The sequence below is a fragment of the Heteronotia binoei genome, chromosome 6 (assembly GCF_032191835.1).
Source record: "Heteronotia binoei isolate CCM8104 ecotype False Entrance Well chromosome 6, APGP_CSIRO_Hbin_v1, whole genome shotgun sequence".
NCBI classification, from domain to species: Eukaryota; Metazoa; Chordata; class Lepidosauria; order Squamata; family Gekkonidae; genus Heteronotia; species Heteronotia binoei.
In genome coordinates, this window is record NC_083228.1 from 126,484,672 (window position 1) to 126,510,591 (window position 25,920).

Here is a 25,920-nt window from a genome sequence, read left to right on the forward strand (position 1 = left end):
ATTTCTGCTGACAGCTTTCTTTCAGTGGGAAATAAAGGTGGCCTTTAGCGCTGGAAGCCTAGCTACTACTTATTCAGGAAATCAGCCACTTAATGTAAGGTTGCCAACCTCCAGGTGGGGCCAGGAAATCTCTTGTGATTACAGCTGCTTCCCAGATTTCAGAGATCAGTTCCCCTAGAGAACATGGGCTGCTTTGGAAGATGGGATCTATTACATTGTACACTACTGAGGACCCCCCCCCCCCAAACCTTGCCCTCTACAGGCTCTTCCTCATGAATTACCAGCTGTTTCCCATGATAAATGTGTACCCTACTGCCTAGGGTTGCCAATCACCAGTTGGGGCAGGGAATCCCCCAGTTTGAAGGCCCTCCCCTGTTAGGGTTTACAGATACTTTTAGCAGAGTTGTGTGGAGAGAACCACACATAAACAAGTCAGGCAGACATTTTAGCTTAAGAATAAAGTAGTTTACTTTTACTATGAGGAAAAGGTAGACTGGGATTACTAGAAAACAAAAGAAGGATTCATTATCCTATCTAGTCTCTAGACTACATCTCGACTCTCTTGAGTCCAAACTCTAACTGCATGGAGATCTGAGGGCTTTACACAAAGGGCAATAAAAGCCTATTAGGGCTTTCCTTCAATGGTCACTATACATATTGACACCCAGCCTGAGCGGGAAGTACGTGCACACATTTTCATTGGCTCTACCTCTCACTGGCTAAACATCAGCATGCATATACATTCATTTAATTAACTCATGACAACAGGAAGTGAAATTGCAATAGAAACCCAACATCCCCTCACTTCAGGGTTATCAGACAGCATGGGGAGGGGGGATGTCGGTTGGGCACTCTATTATTCCCGATTCCCTTAGGATATAATGGAGAATTGATCCATGGATATCTGGAGCTCTGGAGGGAGTGTTTTCTGAGGTAGAAGCACCACATTTTCAGCATAGCATTTGGTGCCTTTCCTCAAAACAACCCCCAAGTCCCAAAAAGACTGGACCAGGGGTCCAATTCTATGAGCCCCAAAAGAAGGTGCCCCTATCCTTCATTATTTCCAAATGGAGGCAAGGCATTTAAAAGGCATGTGGTCCCCTTAACACGATGGTCAGAACTTCCTTCGGAGTTCAGTCGTGCTTGTCACAGCCTTGCTCCTGGCTCCATCCCCAAAGTCTCCAGATATTGAGTCGGACCTGGCAACCCTACTGCTGCCCCAAACATAAATTTGAAATGGTCATAGGTGTAGAAACAGCTTGGCCATTGCTGGCATGCCTTGGCTTTTTTCCGTGTGTGCTGAGAGTCAGCATTTACCACTATTTGACTTGACGTGCTGCTGTTGAGGTCTGTTTTATATGCAGAACACTAGGAGTGCAGCTGCGAGGGAATGCTGACTTTTTGCTTTTAGTGCCATAAAAATATTCATTTTAGAGCCTTCCATGTTTGGCTTTGCTTTTACTGTAGCATGTACACATACACACACACACAAAATCAGCCTCAAGGGCTGGATGCAGAATAGACAGCATTTCTTCTGAATGGCTCCAGTGAAAACTGAAATGCAAGGTTTCCTGATCGACGCAGCCAAAAAGAGCTCTCCCTATGGCGAGATGACTCATCCCCACCCGAGAAATTTAACCTTCCAGGACATTCAGTGGGTGACCTCAAAGGAGCTGTTTTACTGCAAAGGAACTTCAAGAACAAAATGGATAGGGAAATTGCTGAATTACAAATTATTATGAAACTTGGGGTTAACACCTCCCCGGGACTGAACAGGGATATAGGTTTCATTATCTCATTATCTCATTATATATATTATATATAAACCCACTCTCACCAAGTAGAACTATATATCCACAGTATTCCAATGTATTTTTCTTTTAGCATAGTGCAGGGGTGGCCAACGGTAGCTCTCCAGATGTTTTTTGCCTACAACTCCCATCAGCCCCAGCGATTGGCCATGCTGCCTGGGGCTGATGGGAGTTGTAGGCAAAAATACATCCGGAGAGCTACTGTTGGCCACCCCTGGAATAGTGTATCAGAATAATGATTTGGGGTTTTTTTTATTGACAAACTTAAATAGGGGATATTGGTTGTTTTTCTCATTACATATAGTAAACCCATCTCCCGCTATAGTCTAATGTATTGTGTGTGTGTGTGTGTGTTGGCAAGCTGGAATGATGTTTATAATGTATGCTACAAGGTAAAAAGTAAAACTAGGCAGACAGGAACACCTCTGAGAAAAACATGTTCTCAGTTTTACCCAGGCTTGAGGAGCTATAGAGCAATTAACAGACTCTGCATTTATTGTGTTGTGACATTCTCACCATCACTCTTCCTTTTCTGACATTTTTATTGACTTTGCTGTTTTCTGACACGACAAATGGTATCTAAACCAAACTGGTTGTTCTTTCAATTTGTTAATTGTACTATTTTGCCATAGATTCTAACGTGGTGCTATTTTGCATGCTTGACCACTGTTCACCAGCTATAAGCAGCTCCGCTCACCATACCCCATTTCATCATCTGATGAAGTGTGCATGCACATGGAAGCTTACATTCTGAATAAAACGTTGTTGGTCTTAAAGGTGCTAATGGACTTAGGCTTGCCAAACTCCAGGTACCAGCAGGGGTCCCCCCACTTTTGCAGGCTCCTTCCCTCCCCCAGTCAGCTGGCCAATGGGAGGAAGCCTTGTCTCCAAAGCTACCTTGTGCCTTTCCACCTAGGAAGGCTTGGAAGACTTGGGAAGGGCTTGGTTTTTTGAAAGGTTTGTGTGCCTTTAAAACTTTGGAGCTAGGCTGAATGGAGATGAGGTGAGCCTGCAGAACAGCGTGGCTGTTGGGAGGGAGGGAAGGGAAGAAGCCCCCTACCTCCGTTTGTTTTACAGCCACTCCAGAACTTGTTTGTACAGTAAAATAGAGAGAACCTCTGGTTTCCCTGGGTTAGTCTGAAGAACTTGGTTGAGTTTACAGCATTCAACAACTCCTGTGGTGAGTAAGTTGCCCCAGTGAGACCACAAAGTGTGTGCTTCCAAACTGTGTATTTTGGCTGCTTTGTGAGTGTGTGTGTGAGAGAGTGAGAGAGAGGGAGGGAGGAAGTGGAAGTGCAGCCAGCTGCTAGATGAGGGAATGGAGACTATTCAGGGGAACTGCACTGCTATATTTTTATTTATTTGTTTTAGGGAATGGGAAAGTCTTCTGGCTCCACCCCCAAAGAACATAAGAGAAGCCATGTTAGATAAGGCCAATGGCCCATCCAGTCCAACACTCTGTGCCACACAGTGGCAAAAAAATTTTTATACACACACACACACACTGTGGCTAATAGCCACTGATGGACCTCTGCTCCATATTTTTATCTAAACCCCTCTTGAAGGTGGCTATGCTTGTGGCTGCCACCACCTCCTGTGGCAGTGAATTCCACATGTTAATCACCCTTTGGGTGAAGAAGTACTTCCTTTTATCCGTTTTAACCAGTCTGCTCAGCAATTTCATCGAATGCCCACGAGTTCTTGTATTGTGAGAAAGGGAGAAAAGTACTTCTTTCTCTACTTTTTCCATCCCATGCATTATCTTGTAAACCTCGATCATGTCACCCCGCAGTCGACGTTTCTCCAAGCTAAAGAGCCCCAAGCGTTTCAACCTTTCTTCGTAGGGAAAGTGTTCCATCCCTTTAATCATTCTAGTTGCCCTTTTCTGGACTTTCTCCAATGCTAAAGACCACAGATATTTTTGAGCTAGACTTGGCAACCCTACCTCAGATATACTATCCATTGATTAAAGGCCTGTAGTGGACAACTGGATTTTCATCCATGTGTTCTTATGAATTTACAGTTCAGCATAATCCTGCTCTCAAAATTGTTTGTGTGTAAAGTGCTGTCAAGTTGCAGCCATCAAGTCGCAACCAGCAAAGGGCTTTCAAAGAAAGTGAGAAGCAGAGGTGGTCAGCTATTTCCTTCCTTTGCAGAGTCTTCCTTTTTGTTCTCCCTTCCAGGTACTCACCCTGCTGAGCTACTAAGATCTGATGAGACCGGGCTATACCACTTAACTTTTCCTCCATGCTTAAAATTAAGTGGCAACTGGAAAAAAAAATATTGTGGAGCTCATATCCTTATATCTCACCTGATCAGATGTGCAAGCCAAATGTAACTTTTGGGCATGGTTGGTAGGTTAAATGTTCAATTGAAACCTTGTCTGGCTCCTAAATTCACTTTGGAATTTATAAAGCCCACAATATTAACATACCCCCCCCTTTAAAAAAGGAATCAAAATAATCCCAGTTTGAAATTAACTACCCCAGTTCAAAAGACCCAATGGCCAAATGTTCTTAAATCTATCAAATTAACTCTTTTCAATTTGTATCTCTTCCTTATACACCAAAAACCCCTCTAATGAGTGCATTGATGCTCTGTTAAAATATACTCCCTCTGTCTTGGAGATAATGATGTCTCTTGGCATTGCTACGAACCTAACGCCAATGGTGGTTCAAGCATTTTGGATATTCTCAAAAGCTCTTCCTGCTTTGATGGGATGTGGCAGCTGGAATTAATGTTACTTTGTCTTTTTCAATGAATTTTATTTTTTAATAAATTATAGGCTACACTGCCTGTTCTTGGACATTCAGGTGCCTTAGACTGATTTTGCCTTTGGTGGGTTCATTTTACAATGCTGGAAATTCCACGTTTCCCTCCTCAGTAGACGTCTGGGTTGTCAATGTGGTAGGATTAGAATCCTATACAAACAATAGGATTTTAACTATACTGTGAGTGGTAAAGCTGCAGTACTGCAGTCTGAGCTCTCTGCTCACGACCTGAGGATTTTTGAATTGTTTATTAGTTTTGAGGCTGGTTTTTGCGGAGGTTCGTTGTAACTCTTATTCCCTGCTCCTATATCCGCATTGCTCTTTATTGGTTGCTCAATCCCCAAGTGGGGGCAAGCGATCTCCTGGTTTGGAGGTCCTCCCCCAGCTTCAGGGTCAGCAGAAAGCGAGGGGGGGAAATGTCTGCTGGGCACTCCATTATACCCTATGGAGACTGATTCCCATAGGGTATAATGGAAAATTGATCCATGGGGATCTGGGGGGACTGTTTTTTGAGTTAGATGCACCAAATGTGCAGCATAGTATCCAGTGCTGCTCCTCAAAACACCCTCCAAGTTTCAAAAAAATTGAACTAGAGTAGGGATGGGGAACCTGTTTTCTGCCAAGGGCCATATGGATATTTATAAAATCATTCGCGGGCCATAAAAAAATATCAACTTAAAAAACGGTGCTCCGCCAAGGGGAAACGTTTCAGATCAGCAAAATTAATGCAAATAATTATTTTTCTATTCGAAGTCATGTGGGGAGAGCCTAATCAGGCACACACACACAGACAGACACACACACACAGCCTGCCACCCTAGGCAAATGCCTAGGACCAGGGCTTTTTTGTAGAAAAAGCCCAGCAGGAACTCAGTAGCATATAGACCACATCCCCTAATATTAGCATATTAGGTCACACACACATTAGCATATTAGGCACACCATCTGGGATAATCAAGTGCAAACTGAACTGTGACAGTAACTTTTCCAGGCCCTGCAGCAGTTCTGACCGGCCAGCCAGGCCCTAGGGAGGCTGCCACACAGTACATCTGGGCCCTGTGATCCCTGCCTGGCCCTGGGGAGGCTGCTGCATAGCACAGCTGGGCTCCACGATCCTCGCTGGCCAGCTAGGCCCCAGGGAGGCTGCCACATGGCTTGGTTTGGCCCAGCAATCCCTGAGGGCCACACCAAGTGACCTCGAGGGCCGTATACAGCCCTCAGGACAGAGGTTCCCCACCCCTGAACTAGAGAGTCCAATTCTATGAACCCTCAAAGAAGGTGCCTCTATCTTCCATTATTTCCAATGGAGGGAAGGCATTTAAAGGTGTGCAGTCTCTTTAAATTTGATGACCAGACCTCCCTTTGGAGTTCAGTTATGCTTGTCACAACCTTGCTCCTGGCTCCACCCCCAATGTCTCCTGGCTCCACCCCCAACATCTCCTGGCTCCACCCCCAAAGTCCCCAGATATTTCTTGAATTGGACTTGGCAACCCTATCCTTCCCATTGTACAAATTCATATTATTCTACAAACTTGGAGGATTTTCACAAGTTTGTAGAAAGATCTCAGTCAGCAGTGTATATTCCTAATCTGTGACTTTAATGATTGCATCTCGAGATATATTGATGATAAACCACCTACAACTTTCTGAGATAGGAATTCTCATTACATATTCACTGATTGATAGTGATTTTGTCTATCCATATTCCCAGAGCCCATCCTGTCCATTTTACCTTCACAACAGCCTAGGGTTGCCAATGCCCCATGTGGGCAAAAAAAAAATCAAAGGTACATAACCCACCGTGAAAACCAGCTTCTATTATTGCATTATACAAGGTCAACAAAAATAAACACAAATTCCACCGTCAGAAATTACAAAACAACCATAACTTTTAGTCCTTAATAGAAAAGGAAGCAATAGCACCAAGAGTCTTTCTTTTCATCCTATGGTAAAACTTCCCATCTCATTCCATGAAATCCTGGTGTAGTGGTCCAGATGTTTAATGTCTGTCCAAAGATGCAGCCAATAATCCAAGTTTCCAAGGACAAGGTCATACTGAACCCTTGTTTCGCGTGAGCTTCTTCAAGCTGCAACAATCCTCTTAGCAATTTCTCTCAAGTGTTAGGCCAAACAGCCAGCATGTTTGAAGGAACACCTACACGTTTGAAGGAACACCTATGTAGTTTCCTTGGAAACTTGGATTATTGGCTGCATCTTTGGACAGACATTAAACATCTGGAGTACTACACCAGGATTTCATGGAATGAGATGGGAAGTTTTACCATAGGATGAAAAGAAAGACTCTTGGTGCTATTGCTTCCTTTTCTATTAAGGACTAAAAGTTATGGTTGCTTTGTAATTTATGATGGTGGAATTTGTGTTTATTTTTGTTGACCTTGTATAATGCAATAATAGAAGCTGGTTTTCACGGTGGGTTATGTACCTTTGATTTTTTTGTCCTTTTGCCGTGTTACTCTCTGTGTGTTGTATAATGCCCATGTGGGGGCAGGGGATCCTCGGGTTTGGAGGCCCTCCCCTCAGGGTCATCAGAAAGAGTGGGGGGCAGTGGAAATGTCTGCTGGGCACTCCATTATTCCATATGAAGATTGATTCCCATAGGGTATATTGGAGAATTGATCTGCGGATATCTGGGGCTCTGGGGAGGCTGTTTTTTTTTTGAGGTAGAAGTACCAAATTTTCAGCATAGCATTCAGTGCCTCTCCCCAAAGTACCCTCCAAGTTTCAAAAAGATTGAACTAGGAAGTCCAATTCTATGAACCCCAAAAGAAAGTGTCCCTATCCATTATTTCCAATGGAGGGAATGCATTTAAAAGGTGTGCGGTCCATTTAAATGTGATGGCCAGAACTCCCTTTGGGGTTCAATGATGCTTGTCACAACCTTGTTCCTGGCTCCACCCCCAAAGACCCCAGATATTTCATGAATTGGACTTGGCAACCCTACAACAGCCTTGTGAGGTGGGTCAGACTTTTGAGAAGGGAGCAGATGTCTAAAGATGTGAGCAGTGACTCATGAAAGCTCACACCCTGTCCCAAAAGTTTGCTAGTCTTTAAGGTGCTACTGGACTCTTGTCCCCGTCTGCTGCTACAGACAGACTAACACCAATACCCATCTTGATTTACAAATAAGATCCTTCTGAGTGTCAAGGAAAACGAAATTAATTTTCATAAGATTTGTGAATTTACATTCAATGCTGGTTGAGCTCAAATGTTCAAAACATTCATGGGACCGCTATTTGACAACAGGACAGGAGAGCAAATGAAAGATGTGGCTTTGGTTTACAAAATTCTTTATACCCAAAGTGGTTATTATGTTTCAACTGACGAGTCTGTTAGCGATGTGTCTTTTGGGGGAGGCAGCGTCAACGGTGAGGACCTTCAAATGGCTAATATTTTGTAAGGAAATGGGATTTGCAAATTAGAAGTGCTGTCGAGCAAGAGTGTTTTTCTGGCTTGGCACGCAATGGGCTGAATCTCGATTTTGGTCCATTTTGTAATCTCTTTCTCCCCCCTTTTCAAAGATGACTGCTCGCCTCCTCCTCTGAGTGGCTGCATATAAGTAGGTTCATCCAAGATGTGACCCAGAAAACGCTATCTGGAAGATGGATCTTAGAGAAAGAAAATTTATTAATGTGTAACAAGGAGTGGGGGAGGAGGGCCCGTGACGGGGGTGTCAGTCAGACGCCTGTCACGTTGAGGAGTTAATATCTGTATCCGCATTTCATTCTAATTGATGGGTCTGTCTGCTGTTTGAAAAGCGTTAAATTGCCGCTGCTTATGTGATGGAATGTCTATTGTCAGAGAGCATGAATGAAAACGAAGCCTCGTCCCGGCAGTCAGTTTAGAAATGATTTGTAGAGAATTGACTTTGAATGTTTAGATTAGAGGTCAGAGTTCCACTTCGAGGGGGCCACGTGTCGAAATAGAAATATGCCTGCGACTGCCACCGTTATGATTTGCCATTCAAGAAACTTTTTTTAAAAAACCGAAGAATGCCAACCTGGCAGTGATTTTGATTCATTAAAGTGGGGGAGAGAGGCAGGAGGGGGGGGGGAGAGAACAATCAGGAGCCAATAAAATCAGATTGATGGGACAAATGGTGAGTAAATTAATCAGTCATTCATGAGTTGTGCGTTTAGATACAGGTAAAGAAGGAAACATCCTGTCTGGACAGAAGCCTGCTAAGCAGAAGCAAATGTCTCCTTGGAATTTCTGACACAACTCAGAATTTCTTTGCTTTATTAGTTTTGTAAAAAGTCCTCCCTTCCTTGTTCTAATCAGCATTTTAACAATTGTTGAACAGCACTTGAAAATACATTTTTAGTACATATGCTAAATACAAGAAGACCCAGCATGAGGTGGGTTGACGCCATGGAGGAAACCATGGCCCACATTTTGCATGATCTGAGCAAGGCTGTTAACAACAAGATTTTTGAAAGGTCATCAGTTCATAGGGTTAAAGATCATAGAATCACCGAGCTGAAAGGGATCTCCAGGGTCATCTAGTCCAACCCTCTGCATAATGCAGGAAATTCACAAATACCTCCCTCCCTACACCCTCAGTTACCCCTGCTCCATGGGGTACATTTGGCCTGCAAGAACGGACTAATGTGAAAGCCACTGGGTACATTTGGCCTGCAAGAAAACTTTCCTGGGAGTAAGCCCCATGGAATGATCTGGAACCTCCTTCAGAGTAAACCTACTCAGGCATGCTCCCCAAAAGTGCCATTCAAAGCAGATCTACCCAGAAAACGAAGAAGACTGCAGATTTATACCCCGCACTTCTCTCTGAATCAAGAGTCTCAGAGTGGCTTATCTCCTTTCTCTTTTCCCCCCACAACAGACACTCTGTGAAGAGGGGGGTGGGCTGAGAGAGCTCTCACAGAAGCTATCCTTTCAAGGACAACTCCTGCAAGAGCTATGGCTGACCTAAAGGCATTCCAGCAGCTGCAATACCGACTGTTGTTGGACGTAGATTCAGATTTGCATTGGAGCATGGACAAAGTGCCTAATAGAATTGCACTAATCTTGATCATTTGCACTAACCTGCCTTAACAAAGTATTATATATGTGTTCAACGTATCATGTTTACAGTGTTATATTTGCTGAGCTCACCTTAAAAGTATTATAGGGCCTTTTCCATGATTTTGGTTCCAAAGTCCTAACAATGGGCTACTGTTAGATACGAGAGGAAGTTTCCCCTTTAGCAGAGACTTGTTATCTTCATTTTGTTCTGTAAACATCTTTCGGTGGAAAGTAAGCTATCTTTCTACCTCCAGGAGTCACTGGGAGCCTATCTCTTGGAGAAGGTCAAATCTCCCTGCTACAGCAGGAGCTCTGTGCTTACTTATCCTGGAATTGGGCCAGGAGGCCTACACTGGAGTCGAACAGGGAAGGGGGCAAAACCGCAGATATGAAGTTTGGGAAAGTGGGGCATGGGGATCTGGATTAGCGGCCCCTGGGTGATATCTATTCATCTCTCGCTTCTAAGTTGGGATATGGGACTTATTTGATCAATGAGTGTAATCAGAATGTCAAAGGCAAAGACCAGTGTAGCCAATCTGTAAATTGGCCTTTGTTTACAGAAAGGTATAAGATGTTGTGACTATGGGGAAGAATTTCAAAGGAGAACGGAGGAGGGGATGAAAGGTTTGTTTTCGCCTTCCTCACATTAATGTGAAAAACAATAAAAGAGATCTGCACATCAACTCTTCTGTGCCTCTATCGTTTGGAGAGTCCCTTGATTGGAAAGAAGGGGGGCTTCATCCATTTGCAGCACTGATGGACCGAGGGTCTGATTCAGTATAAGATAGCTTCATATATATGTTCATGTGCACTTAAAGGGGTCTCAGCAGGGCTTTTTTTTGTAGAAAAGGCCCAGCAAGAACTCATTTGCATATTAGGCCACACACCTGATGCCAAGCCAGCTGGAACTGCATTCCTGCATGTTCCTGTAAAAAAAAAAGCTTTGGGTCCCAGTAAGGACCTGTGTAGACTTATAAAATCATAGAATTATAGAATCACAGAGTTGGATGGGGCCATGCAGGCCAAATAGTCCAACCCCCTCCTCAATGCAGGATCAGCCTAGAGTATCCCTGACAAGTGTTTGATAATGTCATAGAGTCCACCTTGACTTTTTAAAAAATCTTGTTTATGACAGGTAAAAGGATGGCTTATCACAAAGTCAGTGCAGACCAGAAGGCTCAGTACCTCGACAATGAGGACCTTCAAGCAACGACACTTGAACTGGAATGGGACATGGAGAAAGAACTGGAAGAGCTGAGCTACGACCATTTCCAGTCGGATGGGACAGTCCGTCAGCAAGTGGGGACTATGCAAAACACAGACATTGACCTGGAGCCCATTCAGCCATCGACATCTCCTAAAGGAAGGTTCCAGAGGCTTCAGGAAGACCCGGATTATGTCTCCCACTATACAAGGCCTCCGCCAAAGAGCAATCGCTGCAGCTTTTGCCGGATGTCAAAGCTTTTTTGCAGTGCAATGTGTTTATTACTTTCGGGGATTTTGATAGGTTATTACGGACACAAAAAATGCGTTCCTTCCCTGGCATCTCCAGAACCGAGTCATCCTCATCTTGACCAAAACATTCTTGAAGAAATCAACGTGAAAGACCTTGCACAGATTTTCAGGTATGTGATATTTACATACAGTTATATGATGTATGTTTTGTGCCATCCCTGAAGCTTTCTTAATAATAAGGAGCTAATATCTGGATAAAGAACTCAACCCTGGCGCCTCTAATGGACCCTTCTTTGGTTCTCATTTCTTCTTCACCTTGTTTCTAGAAGGCCTATTGACATTTTCAGAGTTGTTGGCCCAAAGGATGGAATGTCGGAGTGGTACACAAGACTACAAATTCCTATAGTGCTAAAAACTCAGCACATAGCAGGGGTCATCTTCAACGCTCCCTCTAAGCTGTGGAGTCTTGTGAGCAAAAATTCTACTTTGTGAGCTACTGTCATTCTAGTCGTGAGCAAGCAATTTGGCTACTGCATAAATTAGTTCACCCTGGGGCCATCTTTCTTGAGCTTAGACAAAAATGTGTGAGCCAGAGGCTAAAAAACTGAGAGCTAGCTCACCCTGACTCAGCTTAGAGGGAACACTGGTCATCTTAGAGATCCAGTCTGTGACAAAATGGCTATGTTTGTGTAAAGATGGATTTACAGGCAAGGCATGGCGTTGTCAGCATCAGAAATAAGATGACTGTAACAAAGAGACAGGGCCTTTTCTGTGGTAGGACCTTGCCTATGGAATTCCTTCCCTACAGTTCTTTGTTTGACCTTTCTGAGTTTTAGGCACAATTTACGTGAAGGCATTTTTATTCTTCCAGGCTAGGATAGCCAACCAGCAGGTGGGGCCGGGAGATCTCCTAGAATTAGGACTGATCTCCAGGCAACAGAAATCAGTTCCCCTTTAAAAAATGGCTGCTTTGGAGGGTGAATTCTATGGCATTGTACCCTGCTGAGGTCCCTCCTATCCCGAATGCCTGCCCTCCCCAGTCACCACCCCCCAGATATTTTGGAATTTCCCAATCCAGGGTTGGCAACTCTGTCGCAGGATTTACCAATAAATGTGCAATATTTTAGCTGTTATTTCTCCCCATTGCTACTGGAATTATTAATCTTTTTTTTTTCCTCCGTAACATGATCAGCTCACTGTTTAGTGATTTTTTTTAAAAAAAATGTTGTTTCATTTGTGGTGTTGTATAATTTGCATTAGAATTATTTGAGAACCACCTCTAAGGCACGAGTTATGAGTAGTGAAGAGCTGGATGGTGTAGTGGCCAGTTTGGTGTAGTGGTTAAGTGAGCGGACTCTCATCTGGGAGAACCGGGTTTGATTCCCCACTCCTCCACTTGCGCCTGCTAGGATGGCCTTGGGTCAGCCATAGCTCTGGCAGAGGTTGTCCTTGAAAGGGCAGCTGCTGTGAGAGCCCTCTCCAGCCCCACCCACCTCACAGGGTGTCTGTTGTGTGGGAGGAAGGTAAAGGAGATTGTGAGCCGCTCTGAGACTCTTCGGAGTGGAGGGCGGGATATAAATCCAATATCTTCTTCTTCTTCTTCTTCTTCTTCTTATAGCCCATGTGTTTTTAATACCACATTTTAAAAAACAAATCAACACACCTTGCTCACAGTACCTGCATCCTGCACACGTTCAGGGTGGAACAATCACACCACTCCCGGGCCAATCAGACAGCCCTGAATGCACCATGTAAGTGCCACATTGCCTTTGCCACCAGGAAGTTCCTGGCGCCTCTTTAATGCAAATGGAACGAGGAAATGAAGACTGTATTCAGGGGAACGGCACTGCTGTATTTTTATTTACTTGTTTTAGGGGACGGGAAAGTCTCCTGGCTCCACCACTAAAGTTCCAAGGTATTTTTCTGAGTTAGACTTGGCAACTCTAACTAACTTCCCTTTAAGAGTCACACCGTTAAGTCCTTCAAGGTCAGTATAGTCTGTTTGGATCAGCAGTGGCTCTCTGGGGTCTCAGGTCAAGATTGTCCATGCCTTGTACCTGATCGATTGAACCTGGGACCTTCTCTGTGCAAAACAACAGCTCTACAACTGAGCCAAAGTCCTACTCCTGTATCCAGTAGAGCAGCAGTTGCCTTGGGCAGAGCTGGGCTTCTCTTTTTCCCTCTCCTCTCTCCTTCCACTCAGCTCATGCTCATGCATTCAAACATGTAATTCTTCCCCTGAAGTGGTACAGGGAAAAGGCTCGATTTTGGTGCATTTATAAACGGGCCTCTCGCTACTCAGTTTTAAACCTTTTACATTTCTCCAGTTCTGTCTCACCAGCTTATGACATGCATATTCAGGTGTTATATTTTCCCCACCCACACTTACGCTCAAGTACACCTACTGTGTGGGGGAAGTCTCCATTCTAGGAGGAAAGTGGAGCTGCTATGCTTTTCCCCGGGGGAAACCTGATAATGATCCAGGTCTGTTGCATAAGAACAGCTGAGCATTCGTCCCAAGCATCATTCAGATTAAATACCTACCTTTTTCTGGGATATCATTTACATTCAAAAGCCCCACTCTGCCTTAGCCATACTTAGAAGTTCCAAAAGAAGAAGATTCATACCCCCACCCTCCACTCTGAATCTCAGCGTCTCGAAGTGGCTTACAACCTCCATATGTTCCCCAGAGAGCACTGCGATCCAGCTCACAAAACCTGCTGGAAGTACCTGGGCCAAAGGAGGCCAAACTAAAAATAACCAGAGAACAGGCCTTCTCTATAAAAGCACCCCAATGGTGGAACCAGCTGCCGGAAGAGGTGCGGGCCCTACGGGACATTAGCCAATTCCGTAGGGCGTGCAAAACCGCCCTCTTCCGGCTAGCCTTCCAAGATGGAACCTGAAATGAACACCATGCCATCACTAACATCAACAATCGAGATAGCAATAAGATGAGATTATTTTAGATTGATTTTAGACTTTTATATTATGTAAATTTAATGGTAAATTTTAAATGGTATAGAAATGTATAATTGTTTTATTGTTTAATATGGCTTTTGCCACACTCTGTAAGCCGCCCTGAGCCTGCCTCGGTGGGGAGGGCGGGGTATAAATAAAATTTTATTATTATTATTACCTTCCTCCCCCACACAGACACCCTGTGAGGTAGGTGGGGCTGAGCAAGCTCTCACAGAAGCTGCCCTTTTGAGAAGCTGCGAGAGCTATGGCTGACCCAAGGCCATTCCAGCAGCTGCAAGCGGAGGAGTGGGGAATCAAAGCCGGTTCTCCCAGATAAGAGTCCACGCACTTAACCACCTCACCAAACTGGATCTCAAAAGGGCATTGTTATTTCTCTTGCACAGTAATCCTTGCTTACTTTCCTTTCCGAGGCTTCATGTTGGAGAGAAGTAGTCCTGCTTTCAGAGACCGATTCCTCTCTAGCCTTTGCCTCGGGTTCGTGCTCCTTTTTCCCTGCGGCTCCTTCTGCCCTATTTTGCAGATGCCGCTGCAGGGCCACAACTTGCCCCGCCCCTTTCCCGAGTTCTCTCTGCCGTGTCAGGATCCTGATTTTCAGCCACGGAGGGAACCTGGGAAAGAAGCGGGGCAAGTCGTGGCCCTGCGGCAGCACGTGCAAAATCAGACAGAAGAGCCGTGGAGAAAAGGAGCACGGAACCGGGACAAAGATTAATGAGGAATCAGTCAGATATTTCAGTGGAGTATAACCACTTCTGTAGACTGTCCTCCAATTATCTGACCATGGAGGCTTCAGAGTAGCTGCCTGTTTCGGCGCATTGGCCAGCTCATTGGTTCTACACTGAGCGGCCAGGGCTTTTTTTTGTAGCAGGAACTCCTCTACATATTAGGCCACATACCCCTGATGTAGCCAATCCTCCAAGAGCTTACAGGGCTCTTAGAACAGGGCCTATTGCAAGCTCCAGGAGGATTGGCTACATCAGGGGGGGCATGGCCTAATATGCAGAGGAGCTCCTGCTACAAAAAAGCCCTGTAGAGCAGCTATTGCAATCCTGCTGTTGCTACTACTACAAACAACAACAACAACAACAACTGTCTTGATCCCTTTATTAGGCTTACATGCCAAAGGGAGGAGGAGAAGAAGAAGAAGAAGAAGAAGAAGAAGAAGAAGAAGAAGAAGAAGAAGAAGAAGAAGAAGAAGAAGAAGAAGATGATATTGGATTTATATTCCGCCCTTCACTCAGAGTCTCAGAGCGGCTCACAATCTCCTTTACCTTCCTCCCTCACAGCAGACACCCTGTGAGGTGGGTGGGGCTGAGAGGGCTCTCACAGCAGCTGCCCTTTCAAGGACAACCTCTGTGAGAGCTATGGCTGACCCAAGGCCATCCCAGCAGGTGCAAGTGGAGGAGTGGGGAATCAAACCCGGTTCTCCCAGATAAGAGTCCACACACTTAACCGCTACACCAAACTGGCTCTTCATTTATTTTTATTTTTTTTGGGGGGGGGGATTTCAGCTTATTTATTGTTGACAACATTAGCATGTTTGGAGTAGTGGTTAAGTGCGTGGACTCTTATCTGGGAGAACTGGGTTTGATTCCCCACTCCTCTACTTGCACCTGCTGGAATGGCCTTGGGTCAGCCATAGCTCTGGCAGAGGTTGTCCTTGAAAGGGCAGCTGCTGTGAGAGCCCTCTCAGCCCCACCCACCTCACAGGGTGTCTGTTGTGGGGGAGAAGATATGGGCAATTGGAAGCCCCTCTGAGTCTCTGATTCAGAGAGAAGGGCAGGGTATAAATCTGCAGTCTTCTGCTTGACAGAGTTCAGTGCCCATTATTGTTTTCCCCATCCATCATATTTTGCCACCTCCCCCCCCCCCCATGCTGGGATGGAGTTGACTTTGGCAAACAACTGAGTCAGGTGGAAATTTATAGACTTCCCAAAACAAACTGGAATTCACTGTTTATGTGACTCTAGGATTTCTGACTCAATGCCTCCCCACACCGCTGCCGTCGCCTTTGCATCCAAACGTCACCTTACATATCAAAACTTTTGCCTATTGTTAGTAGCATTGTTAGGAGTAGTTCTCTCAGTAGCTCTTTATGCTGTTTTTCCCAGAAAGCCAATACTCTGTTGCTTCCCCTCCCCCCCCCCCTTTTTTTTTTTTTTAGGAATTTGAAGTCAGTTTCTAATCAATTTCGTTTTGATCAAAGGGAAAGACAATGACAAGAGGTGCAGAAGGGAAGGTTTGGTAAAATTTCTGAATTTTACTCTGCAGAAGTTCAGAATCATCCCAAACTTTTCTATCCTCCTGCTAGATGTGTAACATAAAATAGCTGCGAGGGCTGGAGTTGCAACAGGGTGCATTGATTCCTCTTCAAAGAGAAATGAAAGAGAAATTCCTCTTTTGAAAAGAGATTAGAGGACTGAATGATTGTATTAAAAAAGTGAACTGGTAGACAATGAAATCTCCCCATAACAACACAAATTGGTGAGAGGCCAACCAATAGATGTAGACATAAAAATTTCCTGCTAGGAAACTCTGTGCCCCCTTTTGTGCGTAATGCAGCACACAGATCGATAACATACAGTCAGCTTCAGCCGTCATCCCACACCCTCAGTTCAAAGTAAACCTAAGCACTTGTAACAAATCTATATCCCCTGCCTTGTTTTGCTCCATTTTGCTCCCCTCCTCTTCCTCCCCCCCCCCTCCGCTTTGTCACATATAAGTTTGCAAGTTTCTCTGGACAGAGTCATGTGCTTTGGTCTTAAAGGTGCAACTTGACTCCTGCTTTGTTCTGTTGCTGTAGACCAACATGGCTGCCCACCTGGATCTATCTGTACAATGCTGTACACATCGATGGTGCACATTTGATGGTAGTCTATAAATATAAAGGGCAACTAGAATCATTACAGGTTTGGAACACTTTCCCTATGAAGAAAGGTTAAAACGCTTGGGGCTCTTTAGCTTGGAGAAACGTCGACTGCGGGGTGACATGGTAGAGGTTTACAAGATTATGCACGGGATGGAGAAGGTAAAGAAAGAAGTACTTTTCTCCCTTTCTCACAATACAAGAACTCGTGGGCATTCAATGAAATTGCTGAGCAGTCGGGTTAGAACGGATAAAAGGAGGTACTTCTTCACCCAAAGGGTGATTAACATGTGGAATTCACTGCCACAGGAGGTGGTGGTGGCTACAAGCATAGCCAGCTTCAAGAGGGGGTTAGATAAAAATATGGAGCAGAGGTCCATCAGTGGCTATTAGCCACAGTGTGTGTGTATATATATATATATATATATATATATATATATATATATATATATATATATATAATTTTTTTTGGCCACTGTGTGATACAGAGTGTTGGACTGGATGGGCCATTGGCCTGATCCAACATGGCTTCTCTTATGTTCTTATATAAATGCACCACCCTTTTGCAATTTCATTTTTTATATATATCTTCAAAGATAACTTGTAACTTGCTGTCAGTTGTCCCCTCCATCTAAAAATGCCTCCCTCCACAATGAGTCTGAAAATGTACCTCTGTAATACATCAACAATGTATTTCTGTCTCTAAAATCCCCTTTTTTGCACACTCAGAGCCAAACCAAATGAGATTGACGTGGTGGCAAAGTAGGAAACTTTTGGGAGTGTTGTGGGGGGGGGGGGGGGGAGCACACAATGTAGTGATGTCATCACTTCCATGTGACATCACTACATGTCACATGGAAGTGATGCCATTGCACTGGCAATGCCGCACGTATATTTTGGGCAAAACGATATAGTAACCAGAGCATCACTACATGGTGTCACTCCACATGGTGTCACTCCACATGACCCCACATTTGGGAGTGGGATTTCCCCCTGGGGAATGGCATCCCTACACCCAGGGCTTTTTTAGTAGGAAAAAGCCCAGCAGGAATGCATTTGCATAGTAGGCCACACCCCTTGATGCCAAACCAGCCAGAACTGCATTGCTGCGTGTTCCTGCTCAAAAAAACAGTCCTGGCTAAACCAAACATGGTGGTAGCTGTTGGTCCACCCCTTGGCCGCTGATACTATTTTAGAAGCAGTTATATTTGTTTTAAAAATGTCATGAGGCCCCCAATCCTGCTTGGATGCATGGTAGGCCCTGGAGCTCTTGTTTCCCATCCCCTGCACCTTTTAAAGCCCCCAAAATAATAATAATAATAAAAAAGAGCAGGAGGCTATTTCTGCATGTGGCAACAAGAGCTCATGGGGCAACTGTGTGCCTGATCCAAATCAGGGCCTTGTGGCAATTAAAACTTACAAACAAAACCCTGCAATTGCTTCTAAAATGGCGTTAGTGGCCACAGGACCAGATCCACAGATGCTGTCACATTTAGTTTGGCTCATATCATGTATTGGGACTGGCACTTGCCTTAAGGTTCTACCAAAGTAGGGTTGCCAATCCCCACGTGGGGGCAGAGGATCCCCTGGTTTGGAGGCCCTCCCCCTGCTTCAGTATCATCAGAAAGTGGGGGGAGGGGAGGAAATGTCTGCTGGGAACTCCATGATTCCCTATGGAGACTTATTCCCATAGAAAATCATGGAGAATTGATGCACGGGTATCTGGGGCTGTGGGGGGGGGCTGTTTTTTGAGGTAGAGGCACCAAATTTTCAGTATAGCATCCAGTGCCCTCTCCCCAAAATACCCCCCATGTTTCAAAAAGATCGGACCAGGGAGTCAAATTCTATGAGCCCCCAAAGAAAGTGCCCTTATCCATCATTATTTCCTAGGGAAGGAAGGCATTTAAAAGGTGTGCAATCCCTTTCAATGTGATGGCCAGAACTCCCTTTGGAGTTCAATTATGCTTGTCACACCCTTGCTCCTGGCTCCACCCCCCAAAGTCTCCTGGCTCCACCTCTAAACTCCCCAGATATTTCTTGAATTGGACTTGGCAACCCTATACCAGAGACTTTGTTGAGCTTAAGCCTCCATAATAATAGCCACCTGGACTCTGGGAGGAGGCCTAGGAGTCATTGGCCAGCCCATGTACCTATAGTTACGTGTGTTGGGTGGGGTTATTTGCATGTATATAAGCAGGGCCCTTGGCTCTGTGAGCCAGTTCTGTTTCTCTTTTGCTATGCTGTGATCACAAATTAAAGAGCTGAAATCACTCTCCATGAGCATCCTCCTGCTTCGAACCCAGTACTTTTCAGCTAATTTCTAGCTAAACTCCTAAACCATACTGCTGAATTCCATACGGCTTAGCCCATTGCCCTTGCAATGATTGGCCTGCATTAAATTGGCCAATTAATGATAATATAGGTAAGGAGTATTGCTTTCATCACTCCCCAAAGTGAAATTCGGAGAAATTAGTATGGATAGGGAAATAACCAAGCTAGTAATGAGTAAATTAGGCTTTGATACAAGTGGAGTTAAAACTGAGAACTTTGACATGGGAGTCTTTGATTACATGTGAAGTAAGCAGGAGTGGAATTCTAGCAGGAGCTCCTTTGCATATTAGGCCACACACCCCTGATGTAGCCAATCCTCCTGGAGTTTACAGTAGGCCCTGAAAGAAGAGCCCTGTAAGCTCTTGGAGGATTGGCTACATTAGGGTGTGTGTGGCCTAATATGCAAAGGAGCTCCTGCTAGAATTCCAGCTCTGGAAATGAGTTTCTGATCATCTGGATGCAATGTTCGGTAGTGAGGCTTGGCTTGAGTGTAGTACTACATTGAGTAGGTTTTCACCAGCATGGGAGCTGCTTATGCTTTAGGGTCAGATTATTGTCAGTTTGGGCTGCCATTTACCAGTCCAAGAACAAAGTCACCTCATTTACTGGGGAAGGAACAGTGAATTGTCCAACTGGTAAAAAACCCAAATAATTGTTTACTGTGTCTCCCTTTTTTTATACTTGCACGGTGAGATAAGAACATAAGAACCTTGCTAGATCATACCTAGGGTTGCCAAGTCCAATTCAAGAAATATCTGGGGACTTTGGGGGTGGAGCCAGGAGACTTTGAGGGCAGAGCCAGGAGCAAGGGTGTGACAAATATAATTGAACTCCAAGGGAGTTCTGGCCATCACATTTAAAGGGACAGCACACCTTTTTAAATGCCTTCCTTCCATAGGAAATAATGAAGGATTGGGGCATCTTCTTTTGGGGCTCATAGAATTGGCCCCCATCGTCCAATTGTTTTGAAACTTAGGGGGTATTTTGGGGAGAGGCACTAGATGTTATATTGAAAATTTAGTGCCTCTATCTAAAAAAAAACAGCTCCCCCAGAGCCCCCGATACCTCCAGATCAATTCCTCATTATACCCTATGAGAACCGATCTTCACATAGGGAATAATGAAGTCCGCAGCAGACATTTCCCTCCCCCCCCAAAAAAAACCCCCTCATTTCTGGCGACTCTGAAGCGAGGGATTGGCATCTTTACTCATGAGTTGCTGCCAACTTCTTCAAAGTAACACAGACACACCATCCCAAGAGGAAGCCTTTCCAACTGGAGACTGAAGCCTCCAGAGGTGAAAAGTCATATGGTGGCTGTGGGGGTGGGGCTTTCCCCATCAGCCAGCTGATTGGGGCAGGAAGGAGCCTCGGAAAGCAGGAAAAACCCCGCTGCAACCTGGGGATTGACAAGCCTAATCATACCAGTGGTCCATGTAGTTCATAATTTACATGGAGGCCCAACAAATAGGGCATAGAGGCAAATGTCCTCCACTGATGTCTCCTAGCACTGAAATTCATAAGTTTAGTGACTTTGGATGATAAGGTTTTCTTTAGATCCTGTGGCTCATAGTTATTGATGGGCCTCTCCTCCTCTATGAATCTGTTTAGACCACTTTTAAAGCCATCTGTGCTCATGGCCATCACTTCATCTGCTTGCAGTGATTCCACATTTTAATAATTTTTGAGTAAGTATGTTCTTCCTTTTGCCAGATGTATTCTTTAAATCAGATGGATTGCAATGCCTGTGGTATGCAGCTGTGCAGCTGGTGGCAATCATTCACAAAGTAATTGCAAAAAACTGATTGGAAGATGAGCTAGATTTATGGAACAGACACCAAAGGAACACAGAACTACCTAAGTAGTAAGTCTCAGCTTTAAAAAAAGCCAAGCTAACCCCCCCCCCCCCCTTCAATAGATGCCTTTTTAAAATGGAGACAACAGCAAAAATATGTTGGGGGGAGAACAGGGTGGCAGTGGGAAAGCAGTGTAATCAGACAAACTAGGATGCATTTTAATTAATTAATGATCGGCTGAATGATCAGACAAACTAGGATGCATTTTAATTAATTAATGATCGGCTGAATCATAAAATTGTAAAGCCATTGCAAGTAGTGGAAACAGATCAAACCTCAACAGAAACCAGATGATCTTTGCTGTACCCATACATTCTGTGACCTTTGGCCCAGTAAAACTTTACCTTGGATTGGATAAAGATGTGTGGGGAAATGATGTTCCTGTTTACCAAACGTGCACAGTTTGAGAGGAAGCAGGCATTGTTGTTTTTTTCTCAAATAAATTTCTGTTATTGACTTTTCAGGTTTTAACGGAAATTTAAAAAAGCAGTTTACACACTTTAGAAAAATACAAATCAAGGAAGATCGCTTAGTACAAAAAAAAAGAATACAATATAGCTTAAATATAAATTAACAAACTAGCTATCTATCTATATAAATATTTCCCCCTTTTTGGGTACACAGAAAAAAACAATTTGATTATCCATCATCTCAAAAAACAGATATTACTTGAAGGTTCGTGTTAATAATATTACTTTTATTAAATTAGATAACCAATTCGAGTTGTTTAATACCCAAAGATAAATTGTAAAGGGTGACCAAACTGATTCAAAATTATTATTATATGTATCTAATTCAGCGTCTTGAATATCAGATGTAATTTTTGCCATTAAGCAATATTCAGTTGAGGAAGCAGGCATTGTTGACAATTAATGTATCTAATGTAAGTCTTGAGTGGGAAGTGAGAGGGGGGATAACAAAATGTCTGGAGTAGGGTTAGGCCATTGTTTCCCAAAGTTGGTGATATTGCCCCCTGGGGGGCGCTGGAACGATCCAGGGGGGCGGTAATAGCCTTGGGTGCAATTGAGGGGCGGTGAATAAAAATAAGGGGGTGGTGGAAGCATAAAGGAAGAAGAAAAGAGGGGTCCAGAATTTCTAATTTAGAGAAAAATTCCAATTAACTAAAATAGAGGGTTCCTTTTTGTTTGCTACTTAGTGTGAATTCACCCTATTAGACTAGTAATGGAATGATTTTCTGTGGCCCCAGAAGGTAGGACCAGAACCAATAGGTTGAAATTAAATCAAAAGAGTTTCCGGCTCAACATTAGGAAGAACTTCCTGACCGTTAGAGCGATTCCTCAGTGGAACAGGCTTCCTCAGGAGGTGGTGAGCTCTCCTTCCTTGGAGGTTTTTAAAGAGAGGCTAGATGACCATCTGACAGCAATGAAGATCCTGTGAATTTAGGGGGAGGTATTTGTGAGTTTCCTGCATTGTGCCGGGGGGGGGGTTGGACTAGATGACCCTGGAGGTCCCTTCCAACTCTATGATTCTCTGATTCTAATGAGGACCAGAACTTTTTCCAATTAAAATATAAGAAGGATGCAGTTTATATACAAGACAGAATAAAAAATGGAGGTGTACAGACAAACAAGAAAGACAAACAAAAAACTTTACTAGTCTTTTCTAGCCAATACTTGCTATAGCTAGCAGCTTCTCCAGGTTGCTTGCAGTTTCTCTCTCAGCAATGCAGTTCAAGTCAGGACAGTGGAAGTACTGAGGGAATTACACAAACTTCTCTAAAGAGTTTCTACCTGTAGCTTGCTCCTCACAGGGTTTTCTGCAGAGCACCAAGCTTCTTGCAGTCCTCTGGTTACCAGGTGGTTGCTTCTGTTGATTTCAGCCAACCGCAATGCTTCAGACACAGAGACCGATTTCCCACAAGCCTTACGCTGCTCTCATGTTCCTCTTCTCAGCAGGGCTTCCCTCCGATTTCACACTATATGCCTCAGGGCTGCAGCTAGCATCCACTTTTTCACACCACAAACAGAACTGGGTTTTAGAGGTTTCTGTTAGCAGTGGGGAAAAGCTGAAGCTAGCTGCAGCCCCAGGGCAGATAGCGTGAAATCGGAGGGAAGCCCCACTGAGAAGAGGAGCTTGAGAGTGGCGTAAGACGAGAGAGAAATTGGTCAGAGTATCTTCTGCAAGGCCAGCACATGGGAACAGGTGGGAAGGCAACTGTCTAGGGTGCCACTCTGCCAGGGGGCACTGCTGGGCACCCCTTTACTCACCCTTCCCTTGTGGCATGATTGCGCCAGCCAGCAGGCAAGCCAAGAGCCCCAGGCGGTGCTGCCACACCGCTGCTTTTCTTCGCAGGACAAACATTGCCTGTGCTTGTCAGTGGCTTCCAAGGAAGCCTCCAAAGAGTGCTCCATTTTACCGCTGCCCTGCTTTCAGGTTGAAAGCGGCTGGGCAGGGCACCTTCCCATTCCATTAGTTGGAGCTGACAAGGGGAGGGTGGATAATAATTATAAAGAAATTTCAAAAATTCTCTGTGTATGGGAATGTTATTATGATTGATTTTATAAAATAATTTTAGAATTTCAAGCTTCAAAGTGTCTTCTTTACAACATCTTTGTTTACTCTGCGTGCAAATATGTCACTGCATCTTTTAGTCCACTTCTTGAAGGTAGATTTCCAGGGGGGCGCTGTGTATCTTTTTTTCTGAAAAGGGGGCGTTAGGCCAAATAAGTTTGGGAACCTCTGGGTTAGGCTAACAAATTGCCAGAGAACTTACCAGAGGGTTCTGGAGAAGGGAGAGAAGCTTCAGGAGAGGGGAGGCAAAAAGCAAGTTCTGCTACTCACATTTAAAGGGATGCATTTCTTTTAAAGACCTTCCCGCCACTGGAAATAATGTATTTATTTACATTATATTTATACCCTGCCCATTCTATACAGACTCAAGGCAGCTAACAGCATAAAATAGACAGTAAACAAAAGCAATATTAAAACAATAACACAATCGGATAAATGGCAATGGTGCTACTTCAGGCAGATCATGTAATATTTTCTTTCTCATGCGCACAGATCCTAGGCAGTTAGTGCTAAACCACTATAGATCCAGATGTGGTGGCAGCCCTCTCCCATTAGATGTTATATGCCATCCGAAACAGTTCAGTCTTGCAGGCCCTGCAGAACTGCAATAAATCCCGCAGGGCCCTGATGGCTTCTGGGAGGGTGTTCCAAAGTATTGGGGCCGCAACTGAGAAGGCTCTTGCTCTGGTGGAATTAAGCCTAGCCTCTTTTAGCCCAGGGAGAGCCAGAAGATGTTGAGAGCTTGATCGCAGTGCTCTCTGGGGAACATGTGGGGCAAGGCGGTCCCGCAGATAGGTAGGTCCTAGGCCATATAGGGCTTTGAAGGTTAATACCAGGACCTTGAAACGGATTTGGTACGCAACAGGCAGCCAATGCAGCGCTCTCAGCACAGGCTGAATGTGCTTCTGATGGGGAAGCCCCATTAGTAGCCTGGCTGCAGCATTCTGCACCAACTGTAGCTTCCGAATCAAGGGCAGCCCCATGTAGAGAGCTTTACAGTAATCAATTCCTGAGGTGACTGAGGCGTGGATCACCATTGCTAAGTCGCTGCGCTCAAGGTAGGGGACCAACTGGTGTGTTCACCTAAGGATGGAGGATGGGGGCATCTTCTGTTGGGGCTCATGGAATTGGATCCCCTGGGTCAATCTTTTTGAAACTTGGTGGGTGGGAGTTTAGGAGAGGCATCAGCAGTTATGCTGAAAATTCAGTCCCCAAATACCCACAGATTGAGTCTCCATGGGACAGGGATGTCAAACTCATTTGTTATGAAGGCCAGATTGGACATAAATGAGACCTTGGACTGGACTATGTTTGTCATAAAATGTAATGGTAGTGGAGATATAAACTTTATAAGGAACAAACACAATTAAAAGATGTTTTCAAACTTAAAACATGCTTAAAAGATTAGCACTCTTGCAATATTTTGTTTATTTATTAGTCTCTTATAACTGGCATTTCTTGCTCAGAATTACTGCATCAAAATCGGAAGACAATGTCTATGCTGTAGCAATCTTGAATATGCTGTTCAGGTGTTGTTCAGCTTGTGTATCTGTAAGTTGCAAACCTACTTTTGATTTATTGGCATCCATTACAGGACTCTCATGGTCAGTGCTTTGAGCCTATGACCCAGAGGAAAACATGAAACAGCTGGGCATTGCAAGCTTTTGCACATAAGTTGCTTCATGGGCTGGTCAGCCAATGGAGAAAATAGAGGCTTTGCTTTGTGGCTTGACTTAGCAAACCTGCCAAACCAAGCTGTGATGCAGAAGGATGCAAGAGAGGAAGAAGGAAGCAGACAACAGTGAGGTGCTTGTGGGCCTGATAGGAGCCTTCTGGAGGGCTGATCTGGCCCATGGGCAGCATGTTTGACACCCCTGCCATAGAGTATAATAGAGCGGCTAGTGGCCATCACTCCCACTTTCTCATAGCCCTGAAGTTATTAATAATTAATAGTCCTCCCCCTGTGGTTATTTCACACATATGAAAGACTTCTGATGGATGGTGTAGGCTGCAGTTCAGGTGCTTAATAAATTGCTCAAAATCAAAGAGAGATGGTGGCATGGCAGAAAATTCCAATGCCATATCATGGGAACTTTGCTAATACCTAAAAAGAAGGCATCCCTTAACACTGACCCCTAATTACACCATGATAGGCTCTAGATGTTATCAGATATTATTCTCCAAACGAAGGAATCCCTTGCTCCAATCTGGAATTGGCAACCCTAGCCTGGAGGCAAAAGTGTTCTCTGGTGTTGCTGGAAAGTGCCTGGGGAAGCAGAGA

At 44.4% G+C, this 25,920-nt stretch overlaps 1 protein-coding gene across 1 annotated transcript in view; it reads left to right on the top strand.

Moving 5' to 3' along the window:
* The window catches only part of NAALADL2 (N-acetylated alpha-linked acidic dipeptidase like 2), a 937,215-nt gene that overhangs the window by 271,984 nt on the left and 639,311 nt on the right, over nt 1–25,920 (top strand). Inside the window, exon 2 of the mRNA XM_060242532.1 lies at nt 10,761–11,250. Within this exon, the coding sequence (XP_060098515.1) occupies nt 10,761–11,250 (490 nt within the window). The remainder of the gene's footprint in view (nt 1–10,760; nt 11,251–25,920) is intronic.